The 26726-nt window shown below is 39.5% G+C and overlaps 1 protein-coding gene across 4 annotated transcripts in view; it reads left to right on the plus strand.

The window, feature by feature from the left end:
- The window catches only part of cacna1bb (calcium channel, voltage-dependent, N type, alpha 1B subunit, b), a 173463-nt gene that overhangs the window by 42704 nt on the left and 104033 nt on the right, over positions 1-26726 (plus strand). For all 4 annotated transcript variants that reach the window (XM_069161397.1, XM_069161406.1, XM_069161424.1 and 1 more), the window contains exons 3-5: positions 13214-13305; positions 13833-13985; positions 19982-20169. In XM_069161397.1, the coding sequence (XP_069017498.1) occupies positions 13214-13305; positions 13833-13985; positions 19982-20169 (433 nt within the window). The remainder of the gene's footprint in view (positions 1-13213; positions 13306-13832; positions 13986-19981; positions 20170-26726) is intronic.

Raw genomic sequence — 26726 nt, forward strand, 5'->3', positions numbered from 1 at the left:
TCTTCCAACCAAGGCAAAGTTTTATGAGGCAGCATTTACTTGCATTATAGATCTTTCCTTACTGGCCTCCTTCCAACTGCGATAATCAAATTCTGTCAACTATTTCAAGCAATATCTTTACTGTCTATCTTTATATTAATCTTACTTTTTATTAATGTTTTGATGTGTTTCTCTCTGCTCTTCTCTCTTTTTTTATTAGGTTTTTGAAAAAAGACCATAAAGATGAGTCTATTTTTACTTTGTAAAAAACATATTGTACTTATATACAGCACAAACAGAAGAGGAAACAGACAGGAAACATTGTTTATGGAAGTCCAGTATCACCACCCTCCCCCAGGCTATAATCCCTGTGATCTACTTTAAGTCAAGATCTACACAATGACTGTGGACTCATGCTATGAATGCATGCCACAATGTCATGTCCATGTAGCTTTCCCAAAAAGATTCAGCTCAGACTGCTCGGGCTGATTGCATTCTCAAACACAAATCAGTGCACATCTTGTCAGGATGACTCCTTGTGGGAAAGTGTCCTCTAACAACTCTAACTCTTACAGGGCAAATATTGACTTCTGTTTTACTTGGTGCATAGATTACCATGTTTACACTCTGTACTCCTGTTGCACTCCTAGTACTACGGCTAATAATAGTAATAGTCTTGGAAATGTGCACATCAAAACACAGATTACCAGGTTTGTAGCTGACTTTCTAAATAAATATACTGCAGATTGAGTGTCTTGCTTGTAGTTGAACGGCATATTCAACAGCAGTGTAACATATTCCCTCCTGTCAGTACAGTTTTGACATATTTGACAACTCTCCGAGCCCCTAGCTGTCTGTGTGTTGTGCATATGCTTCCTGTTTGGATCCATATGTGATGATGGGTTCAGATCAGATGTGCAGTGCTTTCATTGGAACACCTGGATGGTATTTTTGAGTTTTCCAAGCACTGTCTGATCCTCTTAAGTAGACACCAAAGTAAAGCAGGACAACTGTTGTGGCCCAATTCCATACTTAATATGAGATATGGTACAAGACTGGATGACAGATGCTGAACTGTGACGAAACACGTGTGAAATGCAATTAAACGATTTCAAGATTTATTTAACATTTTGCTTTCTGTTTTCTGTGATCTGAGAGTTTTTGTATTTTTGCAGCTGCGAGCAGCCACTTCTTCTCATGCAATGCTTTGCAGGACAATACTGTCCATCCACAGCATTTAGCGAACAATGTATGAAATGAAAATGTGAAAGGGGCTGCTCATATTGATGAACCTACAGAGTTATAACCTAAATCCGGAACTTCATAGTCAGTTTCATTTCATTGTTTAACTGTCTGGCCTGTGACTTTAATGTTTTGGTTCACTCTCACCACTCTTATGGCATTGCTTTTAACAAACACAGGTAGTGATTATAGCAGGTGAACGTTACGGACCATTTAACAGCTAAATATATTTCCCTCAGGAGCTGGTCGACGCAAAGCTAGGACAGTATAGTTAATATTGGACTTGCTAATGTTGCTTTATAACTACATGTGTAAATAATTAACTTTTTGCTCTATTAATGTAAAGGATGGTGATAAAATGTGCCATTTTTCTATTCACAACTTATTTTTGCTTTCACTCAACAGCCCAAAACACAATGTCAACACATTGTGTAGTATGTATCGTTGACGTAAAGGAAATAGGTTAAACTCATTTTCCTCCTTGTAAAATAATTATAAAAGCTGTTTTTCCTTAAAGAAAACTTGCATGTTTACTGGCATTCTTCTTCTTTGGTTCATGATTGCGTTTCTTGCTGCATTACCAAAAGCATCAATCAGTGGAGTTGTGTGCAAACACTGGGGACACACTCAAAAGAACATTGGTTGATAGAGCAATTAGTGGTTATAAACATCATGGGGTACCTTTAATTTGATCGGGTTTCCTGTGTGAATTACTTTGTGCTCCACTGACATTGTGAAAAGAGAAAAGGAAACTGTAGCCCAGAAGTGGAAACCATCTGGAACAGTTTCATTACAACAGTAGCCTGAGTCAGCCTTTTGATCATCACCTCAGTTTTCACTGTGATTGTAGTCTGGAAATGCCTGCTTATATGAAGGTTTTCTCAGCCACTCTGAAGGGCGGACCAATCAGCGAGTGGTTAATTGTGATGGTGTTGAATCCAAGCTTTTGTTTCTAAATGTAGTTCCAATAATAATAAACACTAGCAAATATTGAGGAATGCGAGCCGGAGCAAGAAATATGCCTGGAATTTATAAAAAAAAAGAAAAAAAAATGGTAATTTACTAACATAGCTTGCACTCTGCTCACATATGTGGAGGATCTCTGTTGTTTCAGCGTACAATATATGGTCTGTTAGTCAAACCCGATTGGTTAAAGGCTGCTCCAACAGTTTCATATTTAACCTGAGGTCTGGAAACAATCCCCACTGGAGTGTAACCAGACCCATATATTCAAGAAATGAATGTGGGTTTGGAAATACCAGGCTATTACAGCTTTGGTTTTCTCCTAAATGAATGATGTGCATTTGCAAAAATATGGACGATTTTAGGAAAACTCAGTCCTTGAATGCTTTTACAAATGACATCCTTCCCAATTCTGATTAGAACTCTTACTTTTAGACAGCCCTTAAATTAAGTCTTCACGAGTCTACTTGTTTTGTGGACCCGAGTTGTGTCTGGTCCAAACTCTATTCAGTCTGATCAGGCTGGATGGGACCCCAGCACGTCTCAGTTCTGTGTGCCAGTATTTGTAATACCTAAGTGGACTCTCTATCATCCGAGGAGAATCATTTTAGTGGTTTCTTTTTCACTCATGAACTGTGAGTGCAGAGAAACGAGGCCTGTACCGCAGCTCTTTTTGTACCACAGCTGCTCATTACCTGATGGTGAATCAAACTGCTGCCAGTGTTGGTGTTTTCTCTCTATTTCGGTCTGTTTGACTGCTTCGTCTTGGATTGGATCTAATCATCTGTGGACTTTCTGAGGTTCCCTTTTGGGTCAGGTCTCTGGAAATCTTTCTGAAAACCAGTTTATGCTTGTCAAGTTCTATTATATGTTTATATTATATATGTGCAGAAATATTGAGGCTATGGAAGACGTTCTGTTGTTTTCTGTGGTCATTAATCATCAGGTGACGCTTGGTTAGATGGCTTTCCAGTGGCGTGCACACGCTCTCTAAGGGACGTTGACAAATTTTTAAAATGGGCTAACCGGAGGGACATATAACTGAGCCAAATGGACCATCAAACCCTACCCTCACATCTCTCTGTGCACAACCTCTCTCTCTTCCCCTCTCTCCCTCTCAGTCGAGTTTCTCTCCCTGTTTCTGCCATTACTCACTTCAGGCTCCTGCAGTATGTCAAAAAAAAGCATTGGTTTCAGTTATGAATTCCCTTTAAGTAATATGGCCGTGGCTCTGAGGAACAACCTGTTTTATGTTGACAACCTAGGCTGCTTTGGGGTAATTAACACTCAGATATAGGTGGAGAGGAAATAAACGGGATGTGAGGGAAGTTAAATGGCGAGTGCCTATCTGTCTGTTTTCCCTGGTGGAGTTTCCATTCACTTTTGGTCACAGCCTGTGTATAGATGCATATCTGTCATTGCTCTCTCTGTCTGTGAAATAGTTTACATTTATCACAGGTGAAGGGGCACACAATATCATTTTTTGTTAATTTTACCTGGTGATGTGTTGACATGGTTGGCTACCTAAGGTTTAACGAATACAAAAACAATAACTTTGCCTTGATGTTGACATTAGCAAGTAATATTTATGCCTCCACGCTGGTGACAGCCGTGACCTGAGGCATTATGTTTTGGGGATCATCCCATTTTTGTGAATGTAATATCTCAGGAACGCCTTGAGGGAATTTGTCACACATCTACTTGTACTCAAGGATGATCTGATTAGATTTTAATGACTAAAGGTCACTGTGACCTCACATAATATGTTTATGGACAAAACTTGAGAATTTTCTGATTATGATATAACATTTACATGGTATACGTTGTTAGCTAACATATTACCAGTTTATCAAACAATCAGTATCTTCTCATCAACTACAGCATCACACACCACCTGTACAAATACAGCTGATGAAAACAAATCACATGATATAAGAACAGTGGTGGAAAAGCATTCAAATATTTATACAGAACTTTTTTCCTTGACTTGCAATTTTTGCCAATTCCCACAATTTTACCTCCAAAAAAACCCTTCACATTAACCAGTCTTCTAAAAATGTTTTCAATTACAACGGATGTAATGCAAGGCAAGTTTATGTAGCACCTTTTATACACCACAGTCACTCAAAGTGTTTTACAAATGACAGAATCCAAGAAAAATTTAAGGACAATTTTACCATTTTAAAAGATGCAAAAGAATAAAGATTATAAACATAATGGATGAATACAAAATATTTGTGCAGTAAAATTGCAGTAGAGTTTACAGGGTTTTAGATTGAGCAGAAATCCTGCTGAAATGAAAATGTTTTCAGCTTTGATTTAAAAATAAATGAATTTTCAATCAATGAAGAAGAAGAGAGGTTGTTTGACATGAGCTCCTACTGTGGTCAGGAGTTGTACCTCACCCTTGATGATTTTAGCTGGTTTGTTTTGTTAGTCTCTTGGCTTTGACTCATTCATGAGTGTAATAAGGAGGAAACCTGCATGTGTCTGCGTGTGTGTGCATGTTTGCGCTTGCATGCAGTGTTAATCTAGAACCACAGCGACCATGTTTGATGGCGAGTGACTCTGGCAGCCAGGATGAGTTCATGAGTACCCCCTTCTGTCCTCATGTGCATTGTGGTAGGAAATGCTTGCTCTCCTGACTGTCACAGCTGTCCACTCACATCCTATAACGTCATGGCGATACGGCCCACCACCATTCACACGCACGCACGCACGCACGCACGCACGCACGCACGCACGCACACACACACACACACACACACACACACACACACGTGCCATTTTCGTTCACAAACAGGATGCAGCACACTGAAGGCTGTTTCATGATTGGTTGGCTCATTTCCTATTAGATGAGATAGTAGAAATGAGGTCTAATTGGCAAGAAATAGTCTGCGTCTAATGATGGGGTTTATTTTCAATATCATGTGTTGTGTGTGTGTGTGTGTGTGTGCCTTCATATTTATGTACGAGTGTAGTGAAATAAAACAGATATACCAGAGATATCATTTTATAGGAAACAATTTTAGCTCAGACATCCAAGCCTATAGAAAATAACACAGGTATACTGGGAGACTGACACAGGCAAGCCCAAAACAAACCAGAGATATTAAAAGGATGTCACGGCTTCGGTGTTCCATCTTCTCTGCCTTTCAGTTATTCAGTTGGGGTTAATTGTATCATTCCCTCAACCCACCAGATGTCTCCAATCTACCTCGTAATGCTCAGTCTCCTGCCTGCCACGCCCACCATACCTACAAGGTCCCTAATCTGCTCACCTACAGCCACTCTGCAATTAACACACTCAGAACATCAACTCTCTGTCTGCCGCTGTAAGGCTGCCACATCCTGGCTTTTCATCTCTTGTAGCTCAAGCATTAGTTTTCCTAGTGTTCTGTTTCCTCGTCAGTTTTGGACCCTGTCTAGATTCCCATTCTCTTTTCCCACTGTATTTTGTTTATCTGTCTGGTCTTTACAATTTCAACAATTCTTTGAGATATGCTGCATTCAAATGGAACATTTGAGAGTTATGCCATGTTTGCTGACATTTACAGAAATAGCAGAGGCCATGGAAAATAGATTTTTTTTTTTTGGGGTTCTCTCCTGTGTGAAACTGACAAGGGATAGATACAGTGGTATAGATTGTGTAACAAAATCATTAAAATGATTTTTCATGGAAATTAGTGAGTGGAAATGTCTGTTAGCTATTTCACTGAACTTTACAGAAACCATTAGAAATTATTCTCTGGTTAGCATGGATGTCCCCAACAACATCCAGGGCAGCGTGGTCAGTATAAGGGGCGATCAGAAAGTCCTGTGACTGCTCCTGTTGCACGCAAACGCAGAGTAGCACCCTGACATGCATGAAGTGTCAGGGTGCCAAGTCAGGGCAGTGGGGAGGAACGATTGTGTTGTAGGTGAGAACATTTTCACGTTTTAATCACGCCAAGAGTTAGTGCCATCGCACCACAGTTCATATAATTTTTTACTGAATATTTTCCATCAGAGGTCTCAGAGCATCACAGTTAAACTCGGTGTTGACAGTCTAACCCTGGGTGACAAACAAAACCCACCTAGTTGTGCTCCTGATCTGGTGCACCTTCTTCCGTAATTTGGAATACTTAATCACAAAGGTTATAGCTTCTCTCTGCTTCATAAACGTCATGGTTTTGTGCTCTATTTGCACACGACAGAAGCAATCTCTGAACTTTTTGATCCATCCTCATGGTTTTCAAGAACATGGACGAGTCGATGAGATCTGCCATCTTTGATTGGATGGTAATGCAATCGACGTAGACAGATATTTGTATAGACATACAACCACAAAACTGTCTTTAGGATGGAAACATCCAGCAGCAAACATCACAGATCAAAGTGAGCTCTGCTCATATGCTGATTATTGTACTTTATTCCCCAGACCAGTGTTTCCTAACCTTTATGAGGAGGTCCTGACATATTCTGACATGTAAATACATAATTCATTTTATTCTTATTATTTTCTTCGATGGTAAAACATCTTATGTCGCACTCGTTGACATTGGTGTTTCATATAGATAACCCTTTTACCAGTACGTTTTTTCCTCAATGATGAGGGAAAACAAGAGTTTCTGTTGTGTTTTGTATGGAAATGTCAAGTAATGAAATGTTTTAATGCCATACATTGATATCACACCTGCAAGAAGTAGTGCTAGTAGTAGTAGTAGTAGTAGTACTAGTAGTTAACAGGAGTGGTAGTAGTAGTAGTCGTGGTAGTAGTGGTAGTAGTAGTAATAGTAGTAGAAGTAGTAGAAGTAATCGTGGTAGTAGAGTGACAGACAAACAGACAGGCGGACAGAAAGAAAGACAGACAGACAGACAGACAGACAGACAGACAGACAGACAGACAGACAGACAGACAGACAGCCCGTGACCAGCTGGTAACGTTCACACAGACAGGCAGCAGTTATTCAGTCATGTTCTCCTGTCTGTCCTCTGAGAGGCCCTGTCTCCTCTTACCAGGATGTGTGAAAAACTCATTCACAGCCCCGGGCCCCCAGCTGGGCACAGTCACAGTAATTAAACTACATCACTCAGCCTCACGAGAAAGCTGTGTTTCTCCACTTTCCTCTCTTTTTCTCAGCTACATCCCTCTGCCTCAGCCCACCTCTGTATTTTTTTCATTTCATGTTTTTGAGTCCTCATCTGTCTGTTTCTTAAAAGAATAATGCAACATTTAGGGGTATGAATATGCATCTTTCTTTAAAAGAATAAGTAGGTGAACCTGACCAATACCAAAACAGATTTTTGTGGAATGATATCTATAAGTTGAAGTTCTTTATATATGTGCAGCATAAACAGTATATATAAATACTTTTTCCCCCCTCTTTCTTCAAATGTTATAAAACACTTGACACTTGTGACAAAGATATGTAATGGAGGCAGGATATTTCACACTGACATCAGTGTACTGAAACACAATTAAGTAATACACTTTATGTTCAAGCCTCTGATTGTCTAAATTCTGTTTTATTATGTGCAGCACTTTGGTCAACCTCTGTTCTGTTTGAATGTGCTACAGAGAGAAATCTGACTTGAATTGAGCTGCAGATACTGTATACGTAGTACTTCTGTGAAGGTTTGTCACTGTATGCAGCCTATGTAACATTGCATGTAGCCATTTGGTACATTAGTACTTTAAAAAAAAAATACTAATTTGTAGTGCATTAACTTGTGACATAGGAGTTCAAGTAGATTTTCCCCTCACTTATTTCCTGTAGAAAACGTCATCAGTTCCACTTCACACCTCCATTCATGTTTATGAAAGGTCGTCCCTCCTGTGTGGAGGGAAGTGTAATTCACATCCAACATAATGGCGGCTTATTGGAAGGCAACATGAATATCAGTCAGTCACATTTTTGAATGATGTTGTTTGCATGAACAACAAAAAATAACCGACCTCTGTACTTTGATGGGCAGCATGAATCACTCTTGTCTCTGTATCTGACTCTGCCATTATTTCTTCAATGTTAAAGTAGTTCAGGTTCTATTTATATTCCAGAGATAGAGGTTGAATCACATGATCTGGGTATGTTGTGTATTTGTCGAACTACACAGGAAATGGGCCACCATTGTGTGTCTGTGAATGTATACCTGTATGTAGAAAATATGTGCGTTTGTTAGAATTAGACTTTTTTTTTAGTATTGGTTGTGTTTTGTGTGTTCAACTCCTGTTAGTACATACTTCAATGGTCGTACCTGTGTGTTGTTACTATACAGAGGAAACTGGCATGTGTCTGTGTTTCTGTGTGTGTGTGTGTGTGTGTGTGTGTGTGTGTGTGTGTGAGCAAGTGACAGACGATAGCATCACCCTCCATATTTCCTGTGCCAGTGTCTGGCGCCCACATGGATATATTGTGCTGATGATAAAGGGATATTAAAACTCCGAGCTTCTTCTTCAGCCTGCTCCCTGCCCGGCTGTCTGTCTACACAGTCATCAGATCAGCTCCTCATGGGCAAATGTGCACACACATAGACAGAAGCATGAACAAACAAACAAACACACACACACACACACACACACACACACACACACACACACACACACACACACACACACACACACACACACACACACACACACACACACACACGTGTACTTAGCAGAACCAAGTGAGTTATTGATTGTGATAAAAAAAAAAAAAAAAACAGCGCGGAGGTTGATTCATGTTTCATTTGGTTCCTTCAGGTTAGCTGCTGATTCTGAATAGACAGCTTATGCTTCGGTCACACACAGAACACTAGCATCTTTTTAATCACTGCTTTGACTCAACGTTGTTTAGACGACAATGTGCAAATTGTAAAACTCAGAGCAGATCATCAAACATCCACGAATCCAGCTGCATCCACTCAAGTAGTATATCATATGGTGTTTTTATTTCCAAGAACTAAAACAGAAGGGTAATCCTTGTTTTATAATTGTAAACAGATGAACAAAGACGTAGGTAAAGCTCCAATAAAAGCTCCATATTCCAGGCTTTGATGGGCCTCTGCTTGATTCTTTCTCAGTATTTGGGTGGAGTATAAAGGTGGCAGGTGGTGGTTCTGGGTGTTGCAAGGGAGCACTGCATGACTGCGAGAGTCTGGTGTGGACACAGACTGCTTCATTAGGAAAAATACTGAATTGCAATGTTGAAGAAACACGAAGAGAGGCTAGCTTGGAAAATCATTCACCACGAAGGACAGAGAAAACTTTTGGTATATCTTGAAATGAACAGGAAAATCAAATTCATGAATTTGTTGTTGAGGTATAATTCTGTTTGTTACCAGCTGCTGAAAATGTCTTCTATGTTGTACCTTCATTAACGATCCCATCGGTCACAATTGTGACTACATGTTTCTGGAAGCTTAAGAAATGGTGTTTGGCTTTTGGCAAAAAAATGTAACTTTTAAATGAAAATGGTAACGTGTTTGAGAGCTAGTCATGTTGCTCTTGGACTCCGTAACATTTATTGACAGCTGAACTACACCAAACCAACTGAATACATTTTTTTATGTGAACAACATTGTTACTCCACACAGCTACTTAACCAGTGGAGACCCCTGCCTTAAAGTTTGATCTGACCACTTTGACTGTTGCATTTGTCCTTTTTTTGCTCTATCGCATAATTCTTTTGCGATGATTGGATCTTTAAGCACTTCAAAATGTGAATATGTTTCAGTCAAATCAAGAGAACTGTAAACATTTTATTTCCTCACTTGGAGAAAAAAAAAAGTTTCCAGCATCTGGAGGAGCTGTTGATTTGGAGCAGGCTTATGGATCCTTTATAGAATACAGTCTTCAGAAATGTCCTGTGCTGACACATGTATACTGTCTATGAGTGGTTTAGTACAATGGAGAGAGGCACTGATAGAGTCAGAGCGTTTGAATGTTACTTTAGTTCTTTACAGAGAAGTTCCTGGAAGTGAAAATGCATTTATGCATGTGCATGCAGATGTGTGGGTATTACTGTATTACGGTGTTAAGAGGCTTTTCTTCCGCACACTATTATGCAGTCTTCATCGTCGTGTCATCTTGAAGTCATCCTTCAGCCCTGAGCTCCCACGCTGCGGTTCTCCCTTCCCTATGATTCATTTCAAATTTGGGTTTCCTACGCAGAGTTGAAAAAAATGACTGAACTGTATGATAAATATAAATCATAAATTACACATGAAACAGTGTTGAGAAAATTATCAAAAGAACATTTGGAAATACATCTCTGTCAGAGAATTTGATCAACCACACAGGCTGTGCATGAAGTACATTAAATATTATACATTACAATTGGGCACTTTCATCTTCGCAGACTGATTTCTCCCATAATGATAATACCATAAAGCACATCTGTGCTTTATTGGTTACCATGCCAACTGGTTACCAGGGAGCGATAAACGACCTTTCTGGTTGTCTATTTTTCCCTTTCCGTGTGTGTGTGTGTGTGTGTGTGTGTGTGTGTGTGTGTGTGTGTGTGTGTGTGCTGACATGAAGAATTCCTCTTGAGTATTTCTACCTTCTACATAAAAGCTATTGCACTCTGGAGGATTTTGTGCGTGCTTTGGAGCTCCCGACAGTACTTAACTGAGAGGGTTATCAACAGAACCGTTTGGGACGTTGTAAATAACATAATTTACAGTCAAATGTGTGAGGAAAAAAAAAAATCAGTTTCCAGTGAAGAAGGCAAAGTTGCAGGTTTCAAGTTAAAGGTGTATTTTAACCGGCTGTAGACTGCCATCAAGGGTGTTAACTGAACAATATATTTATGAAAATATAAAAAAAATATATAATATTTTTTACAAATGTCAAAATATAACCATACAGAACACTACATACCAAGTCTCAAATTGTACTAATTACATTGAATTACCCTCTTCATACACATTACATCGTCCAAAAATACAAAATCAAAAAACAAATAAAAGGTCAATGGGCATCTGCATTACTCCAAAAGTCCCTTTTTTTTTTAATTGCTTTTACAACTTTGTGTCTTATTCAATTTCTTTTATTTTTAACAATTTACATTTTGTCTTTATATTTTAAATCTGATTGTTTTAATTCTGTTTTTAATTTAAATCTGTTATATAAATAAATCTGAGTTGACTGCCTTGCCACTAAAATGGATGGTATAATAGAAGGGAGAATTAAATCTATTCATCTTTTTTAAACCGACGGGACTGTCCAAGTTATAGAAAGTCTGAAGTCAGAAATCCAGAATTTTGCAGAGAGAGAATCTTGAAGAGCTTTTGGCATACCACCAAAAATACTTTGATAATATTATGGATCTGTAAAATGAATACTGTGTCTTTATTATATTCAAACTCAAGTTCATATTCATTGTTAAAATAATCCGATTTAAAGAGCATAGAGGTTAAAGGATGCAAACAAACCACAACATGCAAAATGACCAGTCATCACAAAGTGGTGGGAATCGACTACAAAGAGATGCAAAATGATGCATAGAATATTTACAAGTTATGTATTCATATTGTTTCACATCAAACTGTGTATAGTTTTTTGGCTTTCATTTATTACATAAATAATTTGCAGGGCTTTGAATTTGATTTTTACATATGTATTTACTATAATTGCCCAAATGTGCCCTCCTCTTTTAAAGTCTGCCCCTGCACCTCTGTTCAAAACCTGCTCTTTGTATTAAAGGTGTGATTATGATGTACATTTTCAGCTTATTAAAAACTCGCCGACCGTAGTACCGAGGACACGAGCGCAGCTTCTCCAATACAGACCTGCTTTCAGACCTCTGAACACTACGCTTTTTTCCAGCAAATATAATAGTGAAGAAAAAACTACTTGCTCCAATCATCACGCTGGTTTTATCCTCAAACCATCATTTTCTCGACACTATTATTGGTCAGATTTGCAGTATACAGTAAAGACTGACACTCCAGAAAGATGTTATTGAAGGACTGTGTTTATCTCTTTGCACTACAGATTGATGTGAAGGAATGTCTCTGTTAGATTCCATATCCAACTAATATAATTATTAATCTGGGTTCACTTACCCCAATTACTCCAGTGATTATTATCCCCCCCCCCCACCCTCCCCCTTAGCCCAACACACACACACACACACACACACACACACACACACACACACACACACACACACACACACACACACACACACACAGCCCCACCCCCCCCTTTAGCCTCCAGCATGTGTTTTTTTATGTGTGTGTTTCAGTGGAGCACTTAAGTTTCCCCCTCTGTGTACAGCCAGTAATGAGGGCTGCCAGCTGTGGCTCAGTAGTCAGGGCACACACACACACACACACACACACACACACACACACACACACACACACACACACACACACACACACACACACACACACACACACACACACACACACACACACAAACATAGAGAAACACACAAGGACTTGCCACAATATGTTGCTTCTCCACTTGTAGGTAAAAGCCGATATAAACAGCACATGATGTAATAAGACACAAATATGACCAACCGGGTTTGTGGTGCTGAAATAAGTATTTTTGTTTTATCACTGTAAATTCAGTATATTTTGTTTCGACAGTTTGATAATTTTTTTTTAATGATTTTCTGACAGTTTAAGAACAAAACAGGACATCAAATAATCAAACAAACAATCAATAGCTTGAACATGAGGGAAAAACAAATGTCATCTGAGGTCTTTGTTTGACAAGTCCAGCATAAAATTACATTTGGTTCATTTTCAAGAAATCAATAATGAAAAAAATAAAAAAAACATGGTATTGATTGGTATAGTGTTATTGTTTCAGTGCTGCAGTTATTAGTCAGTTAAATAATCAGCAATGGTTTTGGTTCCTGTAAATGGTATTCTTAATGATTTTCTTATATTTTATTGACTAATTAAATAACTGGATAATAAGCCACATTATTAAATAATGAAAATAATTAGTTGCATGCCTGTATTTTGTATTTTAAATTGTAGCACAGTGTAGATAGATTATTATTAATGTGCCTTTTGCTTGTTTATGTGTGTTTCTGTACAGGATTTTGGCCACGGTGGGTTCAGACTTCGACCTGAGAACACTGCGAGCGGTGAGAGTACTGAGACCCCTGAAACTGGTGTCAGGAATCCCCAGTAAGTCCCTTTTTCAACATCTGAACATGTTGTGATTCTGAGGAGAGAAAAAGCTACACGACTTCTAAAAACTGCACCACTGTTATGGCCTATTTTTTTTTGCTCCAATCCATATCCTTCCTACCTTTTATTATTCTTTCTCGTGACATTTTGATATACTTAACATATTATACACTTATATTATTATACTTCAATGTAGTTTAATTCTCTGTACTAATAATTATGTAATAATCATAATTATTTAATTCTTACTTTACAAATACGTTTTTTAAACATGTATTCTGTTTGTAAAATTATGTAATAAGTGCTAAAAATATATCTTTTAAAACCAAATGTGGTTCAATGTCAAAGCAAACAGCTCTCCCTTTTGAATGTAGCTGAAAACAAATTATTTTCACTAAGATTAGATGATGTAAATTAGTCTTAGATCATTCATAACATTTTCTCTTTATCCTTTGAAGTGGGGACATTTTTAAGAACTAGGCAGAGCCCTGCTCACACTGTCCCCGTCTCTTTCTGTCTCCCAGGTCTCCAGGTGGTGTTGAAGTCCATCATGAAAGCCATGGTTCCTCTGCTGCAGATCGGCCTGCTGCTCTTCTTTGCCATTGTCATGTTTGCCATCATCGGGGTGGAGTTTTATATGGGCAAATTCCACACCACCTGCTTCAAGATCGACACTGGTGAGAGCGACAGCTTGGTTGTGGCCTCTGTTTGTATGACAACACTGATTATCAGTTGAGAGGGCGCTAGGAAAAACTTATTTTTTTCTTTGCTCAGCTGTGTTCCTGTATTTGTTACAGATGAGAACATATATTTCATCGCATATTTATGTCGGTGTACATAAATGATTCATAAATTGTGTATATACTTGGGGCTTATGGAGAGCGGCAGTGCTTGCAGGCAGTAAGCCGACATCAATGCAGCAAACAAGCTCACAGCAGAATTTCTGACAGCCACTTTTCACATCTTGATTTTGATAGATGTTATTTTCAGTCTTGAGCTTCTGATTGATAGCTTCGGCTATAATTCAGTGGACATGCTTTTTACTCGGCTTCCTGATCGAAGGTGAACTCAGATGGTGTTAATGAGGTTATAATCTGTGAGTGCTAGTGAGGATAAAGTCTGTGTTACAGTTTTTTAGTTTAATCTCAATATACATTGACTACATATTCCAATACATGTTGTATAAGGAGTTTCTGACTTTATAAATACATTTGACCTCTCAGGAAGCTTTTGTATCACAATTATTTTTGTACAGAAGTCAAATCTTGAAATTTGACTGTTTAAACTTACAGATGTGTGATCAGTCAGACTGCACATCAAGTCGGTGTTATCTTCTGTAAGAGTCACACGGTAATGCAGTTGAAGTCCAGGTGATTTTGAAAAGTCTGAAGTTCATTACCTTGAAACAAAAATCAAACTTTGGGTTATTTTGTTTAACATGTCCTGAAACATACTAATAATTTCAGTGGAAGTTTCCCATTTATTTCGTTAATAATTATTGGGAAAATAATTGTGTTCATTTGGTGCACCTTCACTTAAATGCACTTGTAGTTAACGCTTCTATTACCAAAAGTCATTAACATTTGCAGAATTAGATTAAAGATAATCACACAATTCAACATACATGGAGAATACGGTGCAGGAATATATTAATATTTACTTTGGTTTAAATGGATCTGTGTCTGTTTTGCACTCATTCAGATTTAAGAAGTTTCAAGTGAATTGCTCTAAAAAAAAAAAAATCATTTAAATATAGAAACTTCTCCCCGTATTTGTTGAATTGTAAACCTGTAATTTACAACAACAGAAGATAAATATATGACTGATCAATTTGCTCAGAGATGGTTACTTTAGAAAGTAAAAGTTATACTCGTGATTAACTGGAATAGGTTAAAAATGTTACAATTAAACACATTTGAATAACAATTAGTGCTAAACTTTTAAAGAAATTACAGTTTCAAATCTGAAATGATCAGAAATCTGTAGGAACCACTCGCAGAACAAGGAGCAGTGTAGGCCTTCTCAAGATGTCACAGTCGTCTTGGTGACAATAAATAATAGAATAAATCATCCACTATATATTTAATATTTCAAAGGTCTGCTGATTGATTTTCATATATTTGACAAGGGATGCAAAGCCACTGTTTCTAACTTTGAAACCACACACACACACACACACACACACACACACACACACACACACACACACACACACACACACACACACACACACACACACACACACACAGTCACAGACCAGTGCACTTCACCTCAATTATTATCTTGTTATCTTTATTGTAAAGTAGTCTGTATGTGAGTATGATACCAGAATCTGTTATGATGCTTTTTAATGTGTGAAGCTAAAAGGTGTCCTCCCCTGTGTGTGAGTTAGCACTGCAGCAACAACCATTTCTGATAAATCAAAAGCCAGGCAGCTATTACGCTGCTGTTATTATACTACAGCGTTATAGTAATTATAGTAAACAGGCTGCTTGGCTGAAATTACCCATTGTGTAATGCAGTGATAAAAATTATGAGAAGGTTTTATTTCCCCGCTGCTGGTGTCAGATAAAGTGTGAATGCGTGACTGTGGGGGTATGAGTTGGGCCAGTTATGTGTGTGTGCGTGTTTGAACCAGAGAGGGTGCTTGTAGTGGTGTGAGCAGTTGTGACAGCCTGTTAATGTACAGTACGTGCGTTATTGAGTTATTTTGATTACAGAGACGACACAGCAGGGTTCGATAAAGCGGAGCAGCGCTACGAACAACTTTCTATATGAGGGCTGCTGTGTTGTTGTTTTCCTGTGTGTGTGTGTGTGTGTGTGTGTGTGTGTGTGTGTGTGTGTGTGTGTGTGTGTGTGTGTGTGAATGAGCGACTCATGAGCAGGTGATGCTGGACAACCTTGTGCATTATGTATCTGCTGTGAGAGTTTTGCAGTCACTATGTGTTTCTTATTGAAGATCTTGACTTCTTCGTCCTTTGCATGATATGAGGTTTTTTTTCCTTTTTAATTCCTTCTGCTGAGACTTTTCCTTTACATAAATAATGACCATATTACTGTGTCTGAATAGAAAACACTCATAAGGATTGCAATAATTTCCCTTGTGACATTCATTACATTATATACAAAGTTCATGATCGTACGTTTTTCTGGATCGTCATGCCCGGGATGCAGGCCGGCCTGCTGGCAATCTTTCCCTGCGCCCACCCCAATGGTTTTCTCTGCCGGTGGTGGGCCCCCAGGGTGGTGCGTCCATGTTGTTTTTTCGGGGTTGACAAGCAAACTCCCCTCGCAGGCAGGGCTCCAGCTGGGTGCAATTAGGTTTTTCCTAATCAGGGCTGGGCTGCACTGCACCAGAAGTAGCTACTCATCTGTGTGTTTAGTCTGGCCTCTCATTCTTTCAGTAGTAGCCATACAAGTGGCTGAAATGAGTTTCCTCTGCAGGATGTCCAGGCTCAGAATCGTAGATATGGTAGGGCTTGGAGTAGAGTTGCTGTTCCTTCGCGTTGAAAATAATCTGTTGACGTGGTTCGGGCATCAGATTAGGAAGCCTCCCGGGCGCCTTCCACTAGAGGTTTTCCAAGTAAACTGGTAGACCCCGGGGATAGACCCAGAACATGCTGGCGAGATGATACATCTCATCTGGCCTGGAAATCCTCCAGTAGGTGCTGGAAGACATTACTGAGGACAGGGACATAGGATAAGAGGAAGGAGATGGATGGATGGAAGGATAAAATAAAAAATGACTTAAAATCTTCTGTTGCCTTTTCAATTGGCAGATTAACAGTGTTTAAATGACAACTACTAACCAACATATCATTTCCACTTCCACTGCAGTAAAAATCTGTATCAATCCTCTTTATAATATATAACATATTTATCACTATTCCTATAAATTTGTAAACATGCACAATTTTATGGTTTCATATTTACCATCAATAACAGCCCACAGCACTATAAAATATGTCTTTGATCCTGAAGGTTTACAAGATAGCAACAATACATTATGTAAATCATTTTTTGTATATAAATATATATATATATTTTTTTTAAGGATAATATGAATTTGAACATTAAGTAAGTACATGGAAGAATTTAAAAGGCACCCACACATACATCGCACCTTTTAAATCAAAATATACAACAATAAATACAGATGTTATTTGAAAAAAGAAATACAAAAATATTAGCTCTATTTTTTTTTCTTTTAGAAATGTTCTTTTTTCTTTATGGAAGAACATTGCCGAAGAAAACAGAGACCCGAGAAGTTCCCATATCATCATCGGTGGTCACTGAGTCCAGCTGACTCTGCACCTGTCAGGAGGAACGAGAGAACACATTTTACTGGAGTGACACCAGAGGCATGTTGGCTGTGCAGGCTGGCTCTGCAAATCATCGTTAAAATTTGGCACAGCTTGCGATCGAGGCACTATCCTTCATGAAACTCTGGGTGCACGAGGCATCTGTTATACTCAGCATAGTTATTCATTATTCTGATCCCCATCTGCTGACATGAATGCCAGCTCATCCTTTAAACAAACGCTGAGCACCCTCCATGTCGCCTGGTACTATTGTCTCTCTGTCGTGTCATAATCCCTGAAAACTCATCGATAGTAAGACACGTCTTGTTTTGTAAAAAATACATCCACACTGGGCTCATAGAAACTGAGAAACACAATTGTTTTATAGTTTCAAAGCAAAGCTTGATCAAATTTCTTATCTCGTTTAATGATTTTGGTCCAGCACTTTAGGAATGATGTTGTAAAAGTTGTGACTTCACATAAAGTGAATTTCATCACTCCCAATACTTCACATCTGTTTGTCTGTGTGTGTGTGTGTGTGTGTGTGTGTGTGTGTGTGTGTGTGTGTGTGTGTTACATTAGGATTGGATTTATCAGAGTGAGGCGTTCCCATGAAGACCATCATTGAAATCCTGTCTCAGACTTTTCTTCAGTCTGCTGGCAGCTGAAACTGTTCTGCAAAGTTTCTTTCAGTCGGTTTCGCTGCTTGAAATGAAATCTCTTTGACTTCAGTAGCAAGTGGGCCAAATGGAAAAAAAACCCACAGAGGGCTCGTTGTCTACACATAATACTTTGTCAATTAATGTCTACAAATAACTAGAATAATGTCAATAGAAAGCAATGTTTTCGTTGTAAACACTTGGCAAAGCAAATAAATACCTGTCACTCTATTCGCCCAGGTACTGGCAATTTTCCCAATCAACTTTACGTCTCTTTGAGTAAAACATTTTAAAACTTGTTAGTTTAGCTTCCGTGAGTTTCTTTTAGCCTTGCCAACTTGAGGCTGAACAAATGGCCGGTGCTGAGCTGTAATCCTGGTGCAGTCAGTCACAGCACATGCTGTCGCGAACACACACAGGGTTTCCCTGATCCTCCCCGCTGCCATGCAATCCTGTCGCCACACAGATCGTCTTAAGATGCACATTCCTACTTTCTAACATCCTTAGATGTCAGTTCAGATGCCTCAAAGTAGCTCGGAGACACTCGAGTTCTATTTATCTTATCACACATGTAAGCCTGATTTGCTGGCAGATTCTTGCAGGCCATAAACAAATTAAAAAAATGCGGCCTGTATCCAGCCCGCGGACCACTAGTTGGAAAGGCCTGATCTACCTGTTCACGTGTGGAGCTGATTTTTTACACGATAGTACTTTAAAAAACGGTGGAATCTAAACGTGTCCATAAAATACCTAAACAGGGTGAAATGCATTCAGTCACTTTATTAATTTTCAGTTTTTCTGTTTTTGACATTGTAACCTTTAATTTTACTAAAATCTTTTATTTTCATAAAAAAAAAAAAAAAAAAGATCTGTGCATTGTATGTCCAATTTTATCGAACTGCCTCAAACTGTTAATCTGGACTTACATTTTGATGTCGTTGATCAGTCATTGTTGGCAAAACTGACACATTTGCCCCGATAATTTTCCCCAAACTGCACAGAGAACACTGGAAATAAAACCAGAAACCATAAAACATCCAGATAATTCATCATGTTGCTGTTTGAAAAGGAGGCTTGACAAATATTTGACTTCCAGGTGTTTGATGAGTTCCGGTATTATAAGTGTAGATGAGGAACCTCAGCAGCTTTAACAGCGGCATTCTCAGCTGAATCTCCAGCCACAGAGCAAAGCTTGAAACTCACTAGTGGATCGTTGGACCGACCTTCACCTGCGCTCCCAGTCTTTGTGCACTGAGTGACACAATAAGGTTGCAGCCTGACTCTGCATTATGAGCTCAGGAGGTCAACGGTCCTCATTTGGAGGAACCAGTGAAGGAGGGTGGGGCACCTTCGAGTGATGCCCTTGTGTGTTTCTCTTTAGAAGTGCCACCAGCATGACTGATGGCTGATTGGTAGGAGATTATGGGACACCATGGAGCATTGTAGGCAGGGGGAAATTATATTTTGGCCACTGTGCTATCGCAGATACAGTTCTTACAAATATAAACTCCAAAAGGTGTATAGATTGGTGAAACCTTTTGACTATTAGAAAGCGTTTGAATAACTCTGGTGGCTTAATGGGACACAAAACTGTCTTTGTATCTGCCTGACAAATTAAGATCTCTAAATCTCAAAAACTATAAGTTTACCTGAAAACAGAATGCATCATATCAAACCTCACTTCTTCTCTTGCCGTGTTTCTCTGTGGATCAGGTGAGAGAGCAGCTGACTGGCCTTGTGGTCTGGAGCCCCCAGCCAGGATTTGCCCCAACGGTACCCAGTGCAGAGAATACTGGACCGGACCCAACTTTGGTATCACCAACTTCGACAACATCCTGTTTGCGGTGCTGACTGTGTTCCAGTGCATCACCATGGAGGGCTGGGTGGATATCCTCTACAGCGTGAGTCTCAGCACAGCAAAAACGTTCTTTAACTGTTCATGAATTCAGCTTGATTTCTTCTGTGCTGTCTTCTTTTACTCATGTTCTTCACAATCTTCTTGCATCTAACCCAGCTATTTTTCTTTGTTTTTCCACTACACACTTTGCTTGGTTATTCATGGTCCTCACAAGATGGTTCCTAATCATAATGGTGAATCTTGACACTGACCTTCCGTTGGACCAACTCTTTGGCGTATAAACCTAGATTTTGATGATATTTGTTGTTGATGCTGACAATCCTCAAAGGATGGACCCTAAAATGTAATTGTAATAAATAATACACTAACTATTCTTACCAGGCCAAAATAACTTTTGAGATTAATATCACAATACTGTTATAATAACGGTAATAAGCATATTGCCATGATATTAATAAAGCTCATCCATTTTCATGTTGAGGTAAACCATGTTGATTTTAATGATCCAATGACCTCTCCTCTAGCATCTCCTTCAGCACACCTTTCACAGTGTTTGCCTACCACTGGAGGTCAAGCTCTGATTAGCGGAACTATGTTGTTTTTGCTTTTGATCATTCTCACATTGAAGTTAAATGAATATTTCAACCCCTATAGGAACAATTAGAATTTAAAAAAAATAAAATAATGATTCTTCAGAAGAGCATACATGCTCTTTTCTCACCACCCATTTCCTTAACATTCATATAGAGACACACAGACACCTGAGAGCTGCTAACCGCAAAACTGTGAGCACTGAAGGGCATTTGGAGGACTAATTTGTTGCTTAAAGGCAATTTGATGGTAGCTGGTCATGGACGGCAATATTCACTCATTTGTTCCTTTCTGGGTTTCCATCAGAGATTTAAACACCCTCCGCTCATGAATCTCGTGATATCTCGCCTGCCTACCTCTGTGTGTGTGTGTGTGTGTGTGTGTGTGTGTGTGTGTGTGTGTGTGTGTGTGTGTGTGTGTGTGTGTGTGTGTGTGTGTGTGTGTGTGTGCGCGTGCGTGTGTGTGTCTGACTCGCTGTTTGTTTTTTTCTGCTTGACATGCCCCTGTGGGATCAATGGGCCAAAGGTGTCCGGACATCAATGTGAAATCTATCAGGTCACCTCTGAGTGTAGTTTGGCTCAGTGGGTCACAGTCAGACCAATGTCTGATCCTGGGAAGACATTAACCACGTCCTCACTTGTCCAGCCTCCCTTGATCAGTTTAAGAGGATTAAACGGGTTTTACTGCACACCTGGGTGTTAAAACGCATTTCTGCTTTGGTCCAGAGAGGCAGGAAGCAGCCTGCAGGCCAGAAAAGGATAGGAATATAAATCTGGGTTTAAACAGAAGATAATCAGTCCGCAGGGGAAACTGTCAGGGGAGCACGGACAAACATAAAAGCAGTGGTGCTAAGACTAAACCTTGTGGTACCCCACAGGGAGGACACGACCATCAGAGAGGGATTCATTGTAAATAACAGGATGTGTTCTGCCGAGCAATGAAATTAATAAATACTGTGTATTCCAATATAATTAAGCTGGTATTAAAATACTATGGCATAAAGGTGTGGTTGGACTAAACGGTGCGATTTAAGGTGGACGTAAAGCTATCGAGATTTTGTTTTGGCCTAGATTACTAGTGAGAAACAATTAGAAAAACAACAACAACCATAAAACAACTAAACAACAGAAAAATGCTGTCAGTTGGTACATTGACTGTTTTGGTTAACTACAAAGGTCAAATGTGCACGAAAAGCAGGTGGTGAAAACTTTGATTTGTGTTTCATCTGACTATATTCTCATCACATTTCAACAGCTCTAAATGTAGTGTAATTTAACTGGAGTCCATTTTGTTTCAGCAAACTCACAAAGGGATAGTCACCGCAAATGCACACAAGGGCCTGGACATTTTTTTGTTTATATCCAACCATCAGTTTCCATTATTCAACATTAAAGAATTCAGATTCTTTTAATTTGGCAGACAAAACATAAACAGCAGATTATATTTAGTGTTTTTTGTAGTTTTTTGTATTGTGACATAACAACACTTTTCGTTGCCCAGTTCTGATTAACAGCACAGCCAGAGCCATCTTTTGCTTGTTTCTGACAGTAAATTAGAGAATGAGGAAACATGAGGAGAGAGTCTTAACTGGACGTCATCTAACCCTCTGTGGCTGCACTCAAAGCAGAGATTATACGGCTGTGAATCCTGTCTCCTTGACAAGTGGGTCACTGGGTTAACCCCCCTTACAAGTTTTTAGTACTTTTAGTACTCTCTGTTACCAACCCAAACAGTTTTGTTATCTAAATACCAGCACGTCTTGGTTTTTTCAGGCATTATAGTGTCTTATAAAACTACATGATCGCAGAACTCAAAAAGAAAAACAACATTCCCTAAAGGATGAGGGCTGTTCAGCCAAGCAGAACTAAAAACTGTCTAAGTGTCTGGGCCTGTCCGGCAATGACTGTCTGACCCACGGCGTCATCTGTTTTAGTATTTCAAAACGCAAAAGTGTTAAAAAAAAATGCATCATATATTGGACTGGCAGTACCGGCCATGAGGAAATACGACACAATACGACCCCAAAAAACACTATTTGTGGAAGGTTGAATGATGAACTCTGGTGACTTGCGAACAGCAGTTTATCAGAACAGTTATTATTTGGCACATTTTTCTCAGTCGTTGAATACTTAGGTAAAATTATTTTGTGTAATTATTTTTTTCTTGTTCAAAACCATGCTTAGTTTTGTTTCAGAATACTAATACTATACACGCCTATATTTATTTCTCTCTGTGCTGTGTTAATGCCTCCATCTCAGAGGTGGAGAATTCACTCTAAAAAGTGAAAATGGTATGACCTCTGTAAATCAGTGGGAATCACTCTCTCATCTTATTATCTGCGTGATATTCCCTTAAATGACAGCACAGTGAGGGGAGAGAAGGACTGTGAAGACAACTCAGTAAATTTCACTAGCTTTGTAGAAAGTGATCAGTTATCATTGACCCAATTCATTTTACAAGTACTTGGCCAAGGATTTATTTGTTATATTGTTTCCCGCACATGTAATTCGCCCTCTTATGTTTCTCCTCTCTGTCTTCATTTGGTCTCTGCCTTTATGTTTATGTCCTCCTCTCATTCCCTAAACACCTCTCCTTTTTCTTTCCCCACCTTCTGTCTTATTCTTCTTCTTCATCTTTCCCTCTCCCAGGAGAGAGCAGCTAACTGGCACCACGTTTTGCGCTACTTACAGACCCGTCTTTCCTCCTCTTTCTTCTTGCTCTTCCTCGTTTCAGTCCAAACATCTCCCGTAGCCTTTTCTGGCTCATTATCCTAACGCAGCAGTCCCACAGTGTTGTGATCCAAGAATGCCTTCTCTCTCAGTCTGAACTTTTTCTTTGTATTTTGGACTTTTTCTTTTCCTTCTGCTCAGTCATTCCTTTTGATCCACCGGTTATTTTTACTCCAGCTTTCTTCTGTGGCTTTTATTCATGTATTTCTTTGCCACCGATCCAATCAGGTCTTTCTCTTTATGCTGAGTAACATCATACTCTTGTCCTCTCTGTTTTAACTCCTGTCAGTTTTTACCTTTCCACAACAAGTTTGATTCACATGCAAAGACGTCTGTTTGGCTTCGTTGAGAGATTTCTCACGGCCTTGTAGAAATCACTTACGGTACATACGGTTGTGGCAATCAAGGTTCTATTTGGAAGTGTTTTGTTGGGTCTGATTGCTGGTCTCGAGGTTTTACTCCACCACACTGGAAAGTGTTTTCTTTGAAAAGCTTCCCTTCACCGTTCTGACATCTGTCTGTTTACTGTTTATCAGGGGAAATACTTGACATCGATTGGCTGGCAGAACTCCTCAAAAAAAAAAATCCAATCAACAGTTTAACCAGCGTTTTTTAAATATAGCAAAAGTATTTTCTCCAGTTGCAACTTGCTAACAGTTTCGCTCACTCATTTGTAAGACACATTGTGACCCACAGGTTTAATGTGTAGCCCGATAAGTCCACATGGTGTTCATCCAGACAATTTCTTGTTAAAAATGGGAGTTATTTTGTTTTGTTTAGCTCTAACCATTCAGAGGAAGGCATCATGTCTGTCAGGTTGATCATTTCAGCATCATGAGTAGCTTTGGTGCCTAAACCTAACCAAACAGCAACTGCCTCGGTCTTAACTCAAACTCAAACTCATCTACTAAACCTAACCAGGTAGTTTTTAGTGCTATACTGAAGGCACCTTACTTTTCACGCCTGGGAGAGGCAAACGGGACCCAGACGTCGTATCCTTTAATGGACTGATGAGTGCATTACGTGCTTTGGTTTCACATAGGGCTGCATATTCTATTGTAAACCTTCTCACTTCTTACTCGAGTTCTTCTCTCCAAATGTTTGCTCGGTTTGTTGATGCCAATTCCAACAGATTTGGTTGTTAAAAACAGTCATCATTACAGATGCGGCTGTAAATGGTACCAACTGTTCTTTTTTATTTTAGTCCCGATACAGTGATTACATATTTCTTAGACTAATCATGATTGACAACACTCTTGGCCCTACAGAAAGTGTCTGTAACTAACCATCCCAGCTGGGTCTAAAGGTTCTGTTGCTCCACAAAGTCTTCCCCAAAGCAAATAAAATGAAGAAACTGTCATAGTTTGTGTGAGTACAGCAGAGAGGAGGACACAAACGCAGACTGAGCCGGGCAGAAGCTTCCAGACAGGCTGGTTGGCACACAAACAAAACCAGATGGCAAGGCAGAGATCACGATCCAAACAGGCGTTAATGGTCAAACAGGTAATCTACTGTTGGCAAACAAGGCTGGAGTGTTTAGATAAACACACAAAAACAATCTTGCAAGTGTGGAAGTGGGAAACAAAGTGTATATATACCAGGGAGCTGATTGGGACTTGGGCACAGGTGAGGTTGGTGTAGCAAACAGGTAAGTGGGTGGAGGATGGAAGTCAGGGGACATCTGGTGGGTGGATGGGGAAGATACAGGAGTGAAACATAGTAACAGGGCTCAGAGTAAATCTGACAACAATATGCAGCAGAAAAGAGACATAGGTGTATATGCAGACACACATAATATAGAAGCAGGGGGAAAAGGTGAAGTCTATTACATCATGAAGCCAGAATAGCATTCAGGCGGGGAGCTGTATTCTGTAGATTATATACTTTCCCGTAACCCAGTGTTAACCTCGCAGATTGATGACTGTGCTGCCTTTGCCTGGAGGGGGATCGCTCAGATCAGACTGTCTTCTCCAATGGTGCGAAAGAAAATGCAGAGTGCCTCTCTCCATCCTCCCCATCATTACCATCTTGCTCGCTCTACTTCTACCACCCCCTCCACACTTCCCTCTTAACTTCACCGCCCCCGGCGAGGCCACGTCGCAGAATGCCGGGGTGTCCCAGCAGCTGATGTCGTGGAACGAAGCCCTGCCGTCTGCCGTGTTGTTCTGCAGCTGGAGGGAGTGGTGACAAAGTAGATGCAGTCAGACTGTCAGTGTAAGCATGTTGGCACAGGTAGCTGTGAGCAGATCAAATACAAACCAGGAAGTCCAATCTCAAGACATTTAAATTACTTTATCTTCAAGTTTTAATATATATATATATATATATATATATAAAAAAAAATGCTTGAACAGCTACTTTTATGTCAATGATGCGAGGGTAACACTTTTTACGCATCAATGAGACAGCTGCATTGGTGTAGTTCTGGTCTTAAAGCACAGTGCTCCAGCAGGAAAGTGCAGCAAACTCCACTCAACTGTTGCCCCAGTGCAACATCATCAGGCAACAAATTGCTCTAGCCAATCAAACAAGTTTCCCTGCTTGAAACGTCATGTTGCCAGATTGTTACGTCAGAACTTTCAGTCATCATTTCAAGTTTTGTTCCCTGCAATCTATACTTTGTTTTTAGTTCACTCTGCTTTGCCCCATGTTTGTTTTCCACTGCCTCCATCTTAAATTCCTCCAAATGTTTTAAAGTTCTTTTGTTTACCTCAACCTACTGATTTAGTGTCATGGGTTTGAATCCTTATTCCTGTTAAAACTGTGACATTCATTGTAACAACATGCCCACAGCCCCAGTTGGGACTGTCTCCCACACAGCGTATGAAGGTCCCACAGACATTCTCTAGTTAGTGGCTGTTTGCTACACTTTACTGGATGTAGGGTGATAACTCGATGTACATTTGTAAAATTTAGTAGTTTGTCCAGTTGAGACAGCGAGCTTTGATGTCCGACTTTGACATTAAAACATCTGCTTGGTCATCTAATGGTTAGAATGAGATTTTTTAAAACCGTGATCACAATTTTTCTCTGAACACAACCAGATCTCAGTTATAGAAGTTTCAGATCAGAAAATAATCAGACAATTTGTTGTCGTAGGCATCATATGTATCATTTTGGAAGGCTTTTCAACATGCAGTCGCCCCCACAAAGTATCAACACAAAAATCCAGCCCATTCTCATTCCTGGGGCGTCAAAGCTGTGGGTGTCAGAGAGATACGCACAAAGTGGCCTTGGGAACAGTGACCACCTGAGTCAAAGAAGGAGGTCGTGTGACGGT

Source organism: Embiotoca jacksoni, unplaced genomic scaffold, assembly GCF_022577435.1.
Source record: "Embiotoca jacksoni isolate LCO1_2020_lvr unplaced genomic scaffold, fEmbJac1.0.p SCAF_10, whole genome shotgun sequence".
NCBI lineage: Eukaryota > Metazoa > Chordata > Actinopteri > Embiotocidae > Embiotoca > Embiotoca jacksoni.